The following is a 13,794-nucleotide window of genomic DNA, read 5'->3' as shown; positions in this document are numbered from 1 at the left end:
TCGAGTACTCGACGTAACATACAATCATACAAAGACTAGGATTGGAGGTGGTGCAAGAGCTTGAACAACATCGGTAGGTCAGCAGCCGACTGAGACTGGACCACTGGGATCTGGTTGAACTTTGGGATAGAGGTTATGTTTGGACTGGCCGGGCGGGCTTGGCATGTGGGCTACACTGTGATTTGTGAAGTTTAATCTCAATTAGAAAAATAGGAAATTCTAGATTAAAAACGGAAAATCCGAAAACGGTCGGAAAAACACCATAACCGTTTTCATTTTCACATTTTTTTTCTCGAAAACGGAATAAAAAACGGACGAGAAAATATAGAAAACGGATCGGAACGGAACGGGATTTATCCCGTCCGTTTTCATCCCTAAGCGCGAGAGGGAACACAGCCGCAGCGACGCGTGACAGGAGCAGACGACGGGGGAGAATGGAGATAGAGGCGCGCAAATCGCTGGAGGGGGAAGTGAAGCGGGGAAGGGGATTGGGCGGCGGGTAGTTTAGCATTGTGGTGAGTGGACCGAAAGAATCCTAGACGACCGTCGGTCGGTCATCCGCTGTGATAGGGTGGACGGATCGACGGTGAGATGGGTTTTGAGTGTTTTTCAAACTTTTAAACGTATTTTTTCTCAAACTGGGTGTGTGTGTGTTTCGAATTTTGTTTGGAGAGCGATGTTGACAAGAATTAATGCAACAGAATAAAATTCATGTTGGATGTATTTTAAAAATATTGAAAAAGCGAAAAAAAATCAAATGTACTGTTTTGACATTTCAAATACCTTGTTTCAACGGTTCACGTACAAAATGTTGACTTAGGTTGCGTGGATCACTGAAAATCCAACCCTCGTCATGGCAAGGCATGAAGTCATTCGATTTTGTTGAATGTGTACTGAAGGCAGAACGAATATAGGTATAAATCACATGGATTAGTATAGTATTCTCATTAATTTATAGGGATTAGAATAAAAATGAAAGGAAGAACAATAAAAAGCAAGATCTGAAAGAAAAAAAATACAAACATAAACCACCTTACATATGCACCCATTAGTTTTTTGGACGTCATACATGATTTTCGTGTATCTTCTTATCATATATATATGATAATAGTGAATAGTAACTCAAATTTAAATAGTAAAATTTATATATTTATATCTGGATAAGGTTCTGTTTTGAGAGATTAATATTGGTATCAGAGTCTGATCATCATTTGTGAGGAACCATCCAAACAGTATTCTAATTAATCATCAGAATGATTATTATTCATAATCACAACCTCAATGATTAACCAGAATATCATCTTATTAGTCCTGTCACATGTTTTGTGCTCAAAATCGGAACACGTGCCTTTCCAACATGTATATTACAACATAGCTTAAGAAAAAATGAATAATTAAAGATCATATTGCAAGTTCTTAAGCACGATCATTTACAACAGTTTGCAACAAAAGAGAAAGGACGCAACAGAAGATTAAAATCTTAACAAAAACAAAAGAGAGTGGAGTCATATGACCTTAGGCTTCACCCCAAAAGCTACGTCTCACCAGAGTAGAATGCACTACTCTTGCCCACCACCTGTATTGGTGGGCACGAAGTAGCCAAACACCGCCTCACCCGCACCAGCACAACCTGAAAGATCAGCGTGAGTACGAAGGTACTCGCATTACTTAATCCATATAGGACACATATAAAGAACTCAACTCCAAAAATCATGCATTGAATTATTAGCAAGAGTAAGACCATAGGGTTAAGTAAAATATATGTAGTAAGCAATCTGGACACCTACGTGTGAGCATCTATACGTAACCGACATACTATTGTATCCTGCAATCCACAACTGGAGCATGTATGTATAGAAACTATAGTATCTCATCAGCAATATCCATCGATCATTTCCATCATACCATAATATTATCCCACAGTCGTAAACTATACGATCGATGAAAATGAACGAAAGCATGCTCATAACCGAGAGCGCCGCAATTCGAATTGTTCTTAGACCCTGTATGGGGTATAACTTTACTCACATGACTTGGGATCATTCGGCTTGTTCTACTCACGAAAGTACACACAAGGGGTACTCGTGTCAACCTTTCTCATATCCGGAACCACCCACTTGCAATGCCCCTATAGCACTGGGCTTACCGCGAGCGTGTTCCGGACACCTCCGGCTCGCCGCCACCTTGCTTCTCCGTTTCTTTTTTCTCTTAAGCGTCATAAATCCGCAAGGCAAGTGTCGGTACGGCATACGATAATTGACTTACCTTATCATTAGATCAATATGTGATGAGTATAGAAAGTGATAGAGCCAACTACACCAACGGATGGCCTTAAACGATGCAAGTGGTCTATCGCATCCGGGCTCCTCTCTCGAACTACCCAGAGGACTCCTCCTGGGCAGAATATACCCCTAACACCTCCCACATCTCGCCTCAATCTTACATCTCAACCATCCATCCCAATCTCATCTTTGTATCTATTAATAGTGATTAAGCCCTAGGCTCATAAACAATGGTAGCACCGTCGCTCGACTTTTACCGAGGATCTAAGCATTTCGAATAATCCTTGAAGCTGGACACTAACTATATAATCAAGGATACAAGGATAACGATTCATCAATAAGTCAAGGTAGAGACAATGCATCAACATATGTTCTACCTATATCATCCCAACACTGAACTCAACACATGCAAACATACATAAAGCATATCAATTTAGATTACATTCAATTTAAAAAAGGGTGCAATATGCTTAGATGCTTGCCTTGCTGCTATGAGGTCTGCATGATACTGCCTACATAGAACTCGCAGAAGTGGTGTGTCTCAGTGTCACCCTCGATCACATTCGTGTTATGCTCCGGTTCTTCGTTCACTAAAGAACACATGCAATGATGAGCATGAATGACGCACAATGAAAGATGCTTCACAGTGCGTGGCAATAGCGAAGATGAAATGCATCATGCCATGACTTTAAAGCCTCAAGATTTTCTTATTTTGGATTATTGACAAACATTTAATATTTTCTTAGATTAATTAAGCTTAAAACAAGGCTTAACCCTAAATAGAAATTTAATCATATGTAACATGTGGCTGATTATTTTTTCTAAATAGCATCAATTAATAATATTAATAAAATTGGTTTCATCAATATTGGAGTTACCAATATTTAATTAAGAATTAAAGAAGCTTAACATATTTCAATAATCCATTAAATCTCAGCACATATTTCATTACTCATAGTATTTTTAACATGTAGATCATGATAAAAAAAAAGGTAACAAAATTGGTTTCACAATTTTTGGAGCTATATACAATTTTCTATGCATTTTACAAGTTTCGACCGATTTAACAATTATACAACAACTCTATTCTGCATTTTCTGGATTAAAAGCCCTAAAACCTTTTGCACCGAGGGGGCTCCAGCCTTGGCAGCTGACAGTGGGCCCAACGAGTTTGACCCACGCCCAGGCTGGCCATGGCGGGTGGCGCTGGCATGGTTTGCCGATGGCGAACGGCAGCGGACTTCGGCCAGCCGAGGGTAGCACGAGGTCCAGCACAAAAACCACAGGAATATTCAGGAGGTCCATGGCCGTGACAACCTTTAGAGCATATAGGTGGATACCTCCCTCTCCAAGGTGAAGAGAAACCATTCACCCCTTGGACTTTTGAGAGAAACGACTCTCTTGGCACAATCAAGTCGAGCACTATATTGGGCTAACCAATTCATTCCTAGAATTACGTATATTCCTCTAGTATCCAGCAAGATCAAATTTGCAGAAAATTGAACTCCCACAATGAGAATCTTGGCCTTAGTAGCAACCTGATTGGTTATTAACTTAGTCCTGGGTGCATCGATATGGTAGGCAGAAGGCAAGGTCTCGATAACTATATTATGTCTCAAAGCATAGCCCTCCTTGATGAAGGAATGTGATGCACCAGAATCGAAAAGAATAACTATGGGATGAGAATTCACAAGTAGCGTACCAATGTGCACGTTGTCGTCCTCCTGAACCCCTTTGTTGGTGATGTGGCGCACTCGGCCACGCTTGGGAACGTGCGTAGCCTAGGAGGCTTGCAGAGTAGGTTGAGCGAGTGGTGGCCTTGGAGTGGTCACCACGGCTCTCGGCTTCGGGTAGGGGCAATCTCGAGCATAGTGGCCAATGCACCCATAGTTGTAGCACGGGCCACCGGGACCACATGTCACACTGCCTTGAGATGCAGTGGGTATTGGAGGCTACCCTTGTGGAGCAGAGAAAAATGGGCACCGCACTATCCACATCGGCCGTGGAGCACTTGAGGTCGACGTGTGAGATGGTGGAGGTTGACTCTTCGTGCGAGTGCATTGAGAAATCCCACCCATGAAGGGCAACGGGACCCTCTTGTACTTCTTCTCTTCCTGGTGGTTCTTCAGCTTGAACTCCACCGTGAGAGAGGTGCTCACCAACTTGTTAAAGTCGGTGAACTCATGTGCCGATAGCCGGTCTTGCATCTTCGAAGTGAGGCCGTTCACAAAGCGGTATTGCTTCCTCTCATCGGCGTCGACCTCATCTGGTGCATATTGGGTAAGGTGGTTGAACACCTGCATGCACTCCATGATGGTTCTACCTCCTTGCTTGAGGTCCAGAAACTCTCGCCTTTTGATCTCTATTATCCCCTTCGGGATATGATAATCATGCAATGCCTGGTGGAACTCCGCCTAAGACACCCGGTGGTTGGCGGGGTGCATGGCCAAGTAGTTGGAACATCACGTACCCGCTGTACCCTGAAGTTGATGAGCGGTGAAAAGCGCCTTCTCATGGTCTTCACATTTGAGGAAAGCGAGTTTCTGCTTGATAGTACGAAGCCAGTGGTCGGCTTCGAGAGGATCCTCTGCCCGCGTGAAGGTGGGCGGCTGAGTCCGTAAGAAATTGGTGAAGTCATCTCAACGTCCGGCTCCTCCTCCTCCTTGAGGGGCCGTGTTACGCACAAGAGCTTCAAGGAGCACCGTGTGAGCGTGACGATTCTGCTCAATTTGCATGAGCACATCCGCCATGCTCGGCGGTGGAGGCAGTGGAGGGTTGTTCTTATTAGAACCCTCAGGAAGATCTCTGAGACTATGTCGGGTTCTCATCTTGTTGCAACGATAAGACGAAGAGGGGAAAGTAAAATTCTGACACAGCCTAAAAGCTCGTTGGATATCATTTGCTTAGACCCTTAATGTTGTATATATGGAAACATGCATGCATATGACCAATAGGGAAAAATGAATGCATGCTCGATTCCTATCTACCGTTTTTTTCTCGAGCGAGTCTCTCCGCAACAAACATCAATATCACATGCATTTATATAACCAATCATCACCCTTCTCGCGAGAAAGAATAAGTAGCGCGAACAATGCTTGTGCATCTTGCTGCATAAGCGACAATTCATACGCTGTTTTCAACGTATTCACTTCCCGTACTATCGTCTTATGGGACATCCTATGAAATCGCCACATAGGTAGACGATCATATCTACCATCGTATGGTGGATGTACATACACTATTGCTAATATTCACTTTCCGTAATATTATCGTACGGAACATACCAGGCTCGTGCCTCGCAGTGGTTGAGCCCCTGATATTTACCACCATCGGGATGTGTTCCTCACCTTTTTCGCCGATGAAACATAATCATAAATGCATCATAATGTGAAAACAAACAACTTAAGCGTCGCTCATATACATGCTTTATACTTAGGGGTATAATATAACAAGTTTATACATATTAGCAAGAGAGATACTAACGAAACTTTAGTGGGTTGCTTAGTGATGTTGATATACTTACTAAATAGCGACTTAAGTATTTTAGGCTACTTCCTTAAACCAAGCTCTGATACCATGTTGCGAGGAACCGTCTAAACAGTAATCTAATTAATCATCAGGAGGATCAATAGAAAGCTTAAGTTGTAAGAGTATTTCGGGTGGGTGCCACTTTCTAGGGTGATCCCTAGTTTCTTGGTCGTCTAAAAAACAAAACTTGGCAGGCTTGTCCACCGCGGAAGAGGAATACATTGTTGCCGGAGCATGTTGTGCTCAAATACTTCATATGAAGCAAACCTTGTTAGACTTAAGTGTTCATCTAGAGAAGGTTCCACTCCTTTGTGACAACGAGAGTGCCATAAAAATTGCAAATAATCCCATTCAACACTCTCGCACAATGCACATTGATGTTCGTCATCACTCCTTAGAGACCATGTATCTAATAATGATATCTCTCTTAGTGGTGTAAGGTCAAAAGATCAATTGGTGGATATCTTCATAAAACCTCTGGATGAAGTAATCTTTTATAGATTGCGAAGTGAGTTGAATGTGATAGATGCTTTTTAACGTCATGTGATGTCTTATCGTCATATTGATGCATTAATGATAGGTGTTTGTCTAATCTTATCAAAATAGTGAACATAGGTTTTGCTTGAGATTGTGGTCCCCTAATTTCTCTCGACACATGTTGATGGGTTCGCCGTGAAGAAGCTTGAGAAGGGAAGTAATATGACAAAATAGATTATTTTATTCCATGCACTCATATGCCATATAACTTGCACTCATGTTTAAATTTATACACTTATTATGTATTACATGTGCATTGGTGGTAAAGAGATCACAAAGGAGGATATCACTCTTTAAGATTCTTGTTCGCTTTTTATGTGAACATACATCTCTATGACTGTGATTATAAAGATGTAAGTGTTTAATGTCTATTGAGTCATGTCCTAGCGAATTTAGAGTCTTAATCTTTAAGTTCATAGGCAGTATGGCACATACATTTTCTTGGCGTTTTTCTCCATCTTTATTTGGTTCTTATTGCCTATTATAAAATTATGTATGCTATAACTGTTTTGGCAAATATTTGCAAATGAGTGTTTGAGAGAGTAAGACTTCACTCAAACTAGTCCAAATATTTGTTTTTTTGTTATGTGTTGATTTTAAGCTTGAACTCAGTGAGAGATTTTAGTTTAGCATAAACTTTCTATTCTCACATAATGATCTGGTGCTCCTTTCTTTTACCTCAGTGGATCATCCGATACTCTTTGTGTCAACTCAGTTTCTCTGATAAGGTCCGGTGCATCTACCCGATTATCAATTCAGAAGCAGCAGATAATACTGTGTTTGAAAAATGGTTTTTCATCTAGAAAAGGTCCGATATTTGCAAAGTGTCCCGGACCGAACCTTCTGGTGTTTAATCCTGGAGTGTCCAAAACTAGACTGATTGAAGATGCACCAGATGTAAAGGAAGATGGCATTCGCTTCTCTATGGCCTTATCAACTGCAGGCGACCCAGGCTCTTTTTTCACTGCAAGTAGTGCAGTACATCCAGGTGGCACTATTGTTCTAACAGGCCTGGGAACATTTGGAGAAAAACTAACGAGGGACTTCTTTTCAGTGACAGGGGTAGAAGCACCGGTTTCTGGTCCAGCAGAAGTAATGGTGGAGAGCTGGCGATGAGCTTCAGTAAAGCCAGGGGGAATATCAGTGGGAAAGGCATCGATACAGGGTGCGCTGATAGTGTCTAATGATCAGTGGAACTTCACTGGGGTATCCGGTGTTCTGAATTGAAATTCTTCATAGAGAAGTTCCGGTGTTCAGTTAAATATGACCAAAGCATCCGATGTTAAAAATACTTTGGTCCTGCATTGATTTTTGGATACTCTCTTTGTTTTATTATTTTCTGTTACAAACCACTAGTCACAAGTCAAAATAATCTAATAAATATCATATTTTAGTGTAAAGCTCATATTATTACAATCCAATAATCTTAACTAGAGTACGAGATCTAATATTTGTACGCACATATATTCTATTTTTTTAACCTAATACTCAAAATAACCTAATACAAAGATTTATATCTAAAGTCAACATTTACACAGGAAAAAATATTTTTATAATCCCTAATTAAATCTACATACAGATAAAGCAATATATATATATATTAAAAAATTAAAAAATTACCTTACTCTTCTTGTACCTCCTCCTTCCTCCTTCTTCTCATTCCTCCCCCTTCTCCCTCCTCCCTTCTTCCTCTTTTCTCTTCTTCTCTCTGCTTGCGCTGTCGCGCCTGGGCAGTGAAATGAGATGGAGTTCATGGGTGCGGACGCAACGGTGAGGGGTCACGAGGGGCACGGAGTTTTTGGCTATACGTTTGGTGAAAATTAAATTTCATCTATGGTTTGACGATAATTAGTTTTCATCCAACGATTTGACGAAAACAGTCTCAAAACTGCCACCGAGACCCCTAACCTGCCATCGGCGACACGCCACCTATTTTTGCCATATAATCTGGCAAAAATAGTATTTTCGCCGTACGGTAGGATTTGTTTTCGCCAAATTATTGGACGAATAGGTATTTTTTATTTTTTTATTTTTTTATTATTTATGTAATATCCGTAAAAAAGTAACATTAAAAAAAAGTCATTGCGGCGTTTATTGTCGTCTTCTTTTACAAGAGAGCACACTTTTTTTTAGAAATATCGTTCCTGGATCATGTCCCACCTTCTCTTTACTCGAAGTGCAATTTATTTGGCGATGGTGTTCATGGTTCATTAATCTCTTCTAGCTTTACGTGGCATCATTCTTACCTCCTCGGTCCAAGCATATCAGGCGTGTTTTATTTCGGAAACAATCAATATTAGTATACTATGACTAATAATTAGTTAAATTATAAAGATATCTAGCGTTATATTCATATTTAAAAATATTTTCATACTATATTAGTTTTATAATTATAAATGATATATTTTATGAGACAACTCTAGTCAGCACCTAATTTAAAGACCGGGTCACAATAAAACACCTATAATATTCCTGCTCAGAGAGAGTACCACACAAGCTGGTCTTAGAATTTTAGAAAGTGCTTCCAGTGTTAGTATTTATAGGCGTGTGATAAAAACACATTCATAGATATGTGTACAATGCCTTCTAATCGAAAAAAAGAAACTCTAGAAAGTGGTAAACTAGGGTTTCCTAAGAGTTCTGTTTTCACTACAGATTGTGAAAAGTAGATTTTAAAAGTTAAAATGAAAATAAACAGGCAACTTCTGGGGTTCAGACCCTACAATCTGTTTGCTAGATTGTCACAGTCGCACAGTCCAGTGAAGAGCAGTTTCCCTTAACTTTTGCTATGTAAAAAGAACAAAATATCCATCAAAGTTGTGTAATATTTACCTATCAATGCCATTATAATATCAAAGTTGGGTTACTTCCACCTCGCCGGCCACGACGTCCCTTCCAAGCTACCGTCCTCTGCGCTCGCTAAGCTCTCTCAAATCGACGTGTCCGCGTGCCGCGGATCGAATCTTCGCACGCTCGGCTTCACTGAGGAGGAGGAGGAGCAGGATGCGGACGGCGGTGCTGAAGACCCGCCATGGTGTACGACGCCTGGGAGGGGGAGATGGACGTGCTCTCGGCAACAGCAGAGTACGCGCGATAGATGAGGGACATGGGCCTGCGGGTGATGACGCTGTTGTTCGGATGCCCCGATGAGGGTTTTCGAGAGGAGCCGTTCGTGGAGGGGAGGAGGAAGGCGATGTGACTGGTGCGGGCTCTAGGGTCTCCGCTGACGAGACGTCTAGCTACCGAAAAGGTGAAGCGTACACGTACGACATGAGTCTTTACTGCTAGTTGGAGGCGTCCGGGCCACAATCCAAATAGAGAAACAACCCTCAAGGTTTGATCCTTCAGTTTTTCAGCATTAAAAATCCAAAAGTGGCTTAAATCTCCCCGCCTGGAAAACAGACCGTGCGTTTTACATCGAGCGGTCCATACTGCACGTCGACTCCATCCGGGCTATGCGCATGACCTGGACTTCTCGATCGAGATCGCACGGCTCACAAGCCCGATCGCCACGGCGCGTGGGCAGAGCCGCATCGCCAGGAGGCGGGAGCAGCCCAGCCCGCCGCACCGACCGAATAATCTCGGCAGCGTCCGTAGCGCGACGTCCAAAGCCCTAAACCCCAATCAAACCTCGAGGAATCGTACGCATCGGCAACCATGGCGGCGTCCCCGTCCCCCCCCGCCCCAGCCACCGGAGTTGGCGACCGGAGCTCGACCGCCCTACTGCCGTCTCCCCACATCACCAACTTCTTCGGCAAGTGCTCCCTGTCTCTCCGCTGCACACCGATTCGGATCACTACCTTCCCCGGTTATGCTTTTGCCTTCCAAACTCTGGATCTTCGGTGGTAGATTCGGCTAAGATCAAGCGTTGCGGTTTTGGGTGACTACGAGATACAGTGGAAATAGAGGGTTCTCACGGTACGAGGTTTATTGGGGCTTATGATTTCGACCTGATTAGTGTTAAATGGTGATTGAACGGGATCGGGTTCATTTCCTGCAGTAAGGGATTGTTGGAAAAATAGGAGATCATCTGTTCGTGCATCTTTTATTTGTTCATTTTCCATTGGGTGGTTATGCAACGGAATGCTTTTATGAGCATAGTCTGTTTTAAGATTTCTACATGACAACTGATGTATCGCATAATTTACTCACTCTATGAATCTGATGATAGGTTTGTGTTTTGAGAATGGATTATCTATTTCATTCTCAGAAGATAAGGACATAATTGCGGTCATTTCCATTTTTTTACCAAAATTTTACTGACCTTCAACACCAAAGTAGACTACATGATAGGACCTGTATTTGTGTAAGTTCTCTACAAGTGTAACTTGCACTTTCCAAAATGTGCACTAGATTATTGCTGTGCTTAGATAACACCTATGCTGCAGTATGGAGGGAATTTGTGTGGGGAGGAATTGCAGGCGCATTTGGAGAAGGCATGATGCATCCAGTTGACACTCTGAAAACAAGGCTTCAGAGTCAGGCTATTATGACAGGGACTAAGGTGCGAGATTGTTTCCTAACTTTTCATGTTCACTTGACATAAGTGTAAACCTTAACGATTGTAGTTATAACACATGATTTTGATACATGGTGCTGTGTCTTTTGTCATCTGTTCCTAACAGGCTCAGATGAATATATTTCAAATGGTCAGGACAGTATGGGCTTCTGATGGTCTGAGAGGTTAGTGAATGTAAAAAAGGGAAAGAAGCTAGAGAAAGGTAGTGCTAGCTTTTTGAAGCCAATTAAAATTTGAAATGCCATAGTTCATGAGCCCTGAGTTTGGGATCTGCCAAAAAGTACTCTTGTCCACACTCAAAAGCATCAATAGTAATCTCGATAAACTTTACTGTTGACCTCTTTTCAGGTTTTTACCGAGGAATCAGCCCAGGTGTTACTGGATCACTTGCGACAGGTGCTACATATTTTGGTGTTATTGAATCAACTAAGACATGGTTGGAGAATGCTAATCCTAATCTAAGTGGGCACTGGTCACATTTTATTGCTGGAGCAATTGGTAAACACTTGTTTTCACATGTATGATGTTTCCTTAAAAATAGTTAAATTTATACTAGGTTTTACCAACATGGATCTTTAGATCTGCTCTAAAAAACTTTTCTGGCATCCTTTTTTTGGTTATAATATTTGGCTGATGCGGTTCCCCTTTTCATGGAATCCATGATGTCTCAAGAAAATTTCTTGTGCTGCTTCCTTGATACTGCATGTAAATTTCATTGCTGATTCCAGGTGATACACTTGGATCTTTTGTATATGTTCCTTGCGAAGTCATGAAACAAAGAATGCAAGTCCAAGGCACTAGAAAATCTTGGCAATCAGCTGCTGCTAAAGGAAGTATTTCTCATACCTCTGGGACTCAGATGTATGGTTACTACAATGGAATGTTCCATGCTGGTTGTTCTATCTGGAGAGATCATGGTCTGAAGGGGCTTTATGCAGGGTATTGACACTGACTGCCTGTTGCTAGCCTGCCTATCATTATTAATAGTGCCTTTCTTCTGTTTTTTGATCGAGCAAAAATTATTGTTTTGTACTGAGTTCAATCGCATAATTTTCTCCACTATGAAATCACATGAAAGGAATTATCCTAATCCTATCATACCTTCTTTTACTCCACTTAACTCCGTTCTTGCTGCAACGTTCAAAGCTTATCTATTTTGACCCTGGAATAATTTGTTATTATACAAAATAGGTGTTTATGTGCATATTATGGATGTTACCACACTTGAATTTTGTTTCAACAGACATCATCTTATGATGACAGCCTAGTCAGTTGTCACAAGCTGTTGTTTTATTCCTACTGAAAGCCTTTTCTTTCTTGCAGATACTGGTCTACACTTGCCAGGGATGTCCCTTTTGCTGGTCTAATGGTAAGTTAAAATTCAACTTATACTCTTTTTCTTCATTGTGCAAGCAATTTTAGTAAACTTGCCCACTTTTCAGAAACAATGCTGGTGTTTTGGAGTTTGGGCTATCTCCTGTAGGAAGTGGATAAGCTAGATCTTAGCCATTTGCTCACGTGGCAGCCTGATAGCCATCCGCCAGGCACCACCATAATCATTTCATGCCATTAACATTTGGGTAGTCCAGCTCAAATAATAGCCATTGATTGCTGGTCTCATGGTACATAACTACTATTTGCTAGAGGGCTTTCCTCAGTAGCATATGATTATCGGAGTCAGTAAATAAACCTAAGTGCCTGTAGCCCTTCTAGCCCCTATACGTGATAAGTACACCAAAAGCACAATTCTCGTAGATATGATTATATCTGATAAGCTCATGTCTTTCCTAGATCTGTGCATTTAAGATTTTTTTATGCTAAGCTTTTTGGAATGCCGCAGACAGTTATAGAGATCTATTTTCTGATCTTTTTTTACTGAACAAATATGTGGCTTTCCAGGTCACTTTCTATGAAGCAATGAAAGAATTGACTGAGTATGGGAAGAGGAAGTATTTGCCCAACAGTGATTTGGATGTCAGCAACTCCTTTGAGGGACTTGTTCTAGGAGGATTGGCAGGCGGTATGTCTGGTCTAGCATATATAATAAGCCGTATATTTGTTACCGTATCACTTGAGAATCTGAAGTTTTCTGCCTCTTGATAACTCTTTTGAGATGGCTACTGCAGGATGTAGTGCATACTTGACAACCCCCTTGGATGTGATCAAGACAAGACTGCAAGTACAAGGATCAACAACTCGGTACATATCAACTCTGATTCTGTGGCTGATCTCTCTCTCTCTCTCTCTCATTGACATTTCTAAGATGGACATTGATATTTTCTTTCCTATCTCTATTTTAACCACAGAAATATAAAATAGTATCTCCCTGTCACACACAACACTGCCCATTGGTGGTATATGTGTGGCTAAAGTTACAAAGTTTCTTTTCTGTATAATCAGGTACAATGGGTGGCTGGATGCTATTACAAAGACATGGACTTCCGAGGGAGTGCGTGGCTTGTTCAAGGGGAGCGTCCCTAGGATAATCTGGTATATACCTGCATCAGCATTCACATTCATGGCCGTGGAATTCCTAAGGGATCGTTTCAACGACAAGGTTGATACAGATGGCCGTGAACTAGCCACCCTGTCTATCGACACGATATCAGAAGTTGAGGAGGCTGCCTAAATTCCTTCGTGGTAGAATTTACCCGGAGGAAATTTTTGTCTTCTGTAGCAACAAAATTAATTTCTCTGATGTAAATTGTCAGCTAAGCAGAACGTCTGTATCTACCAGAAGGAAACTAACCATCTCATCATCCTTCAAGTCAATAACTTTTGGAGTTAGGAGATCAGGATTCTTGGTTGGAACTAGCTGTATCCGTTGCTACATCCCGCCTCTTTTTTATCGAAATGGAATAGAGAACATGGATGACGCTTCTGCAGAGACTAGTGAACCCTGTGGCCTCTGAATCTGCTCTAAAGCTT

At 41.5% G+C, this 13,794-nt stretch overlaps 1 protein-coding gene across 2 annotated transcripts; it reads left to right on the top strand.

Annotated features, from left to right (window-relative positions):
• Window positions 1-9,823: 9,823 nt before the first annotated feature.
• On the top strand, window positions 9,824-13,680 carry LOC133911900 (uncharacterized). Of its 2 annotated transcripts, none has more exons than XM_062354362.1 (9): window positions 9,824-10,101; window positions 10,736-10,851; window positions 10,973-11,030; window positions 11,215-11,364; window positions 11,595-11,805; window positions 12,190-12,235; window positions 12,766-12,886; window positions 12,993-13,065; window positions 13,267-13,680. In XM_062354362.1, the coding sequence occupies exons 1-9, from the start codon at window positions 10,005-10,007 to the stop codon at window positions 13,493-13,495; spliced, it is 1,101 nt and encodes a 366-aa protein (XP_062210346.1). In that variant the 5' UTR covers window positions 9,824-10,004; the 3' UTR covers window positions 13,496-13,680. The 2 variants fall into 2 exon arrangements, with proteins under 2 accessions (XP_062210346.1, XP_062210347.1); XM_062354363.1 differs by having other exon boundaries at window positions 9,825-10,265.
• Window positions 13,681-13,794: the final 114 nt, after the last annotated feature.

Source organism: Phragmites australis, chromosome 3 (assembly GCF_958298935.1).
Source record: "Phragmites australis chromosome 3, lpPhrAust1.1, whole genome shotgun sequence".
NCBI classification, from domain to species: Eukaryota; Viridiplantae; Streptophyta; class Magnoliopsida; order Poales; family Poaceae; genus Phragmites; species Phragmites australis.
Note: the sequence above shows the minus strand (reverse complement) of the source record. Positions and strands in the feature narration are given on the sequence as shown.

Bases quoted from the DNA above. Each gene is read 5' to 3' on its own strand.
- LOC133911900 (XM_062354362.1), top strand. From the start codon at position 10,005: ATGGCGGCGTCCCCGTCCCCCCCCGCCCCAGCCACCGGAGTTGGCGAC. The intron at 10,852-10,972 runs GTGCGAGATTGT...TGTTCCTAACAG, and splicing joins CTATTATGACAGGGACTAAG to GCTCAGATGAATATATTTCA. The intron at 11,806-12,189 runs GTATTGACACTG...TCTTTCTTGCAG, and splicing joins CTGAAGGGGCTTTATGCAGG to ATACTGGTCTACACTTGCCA.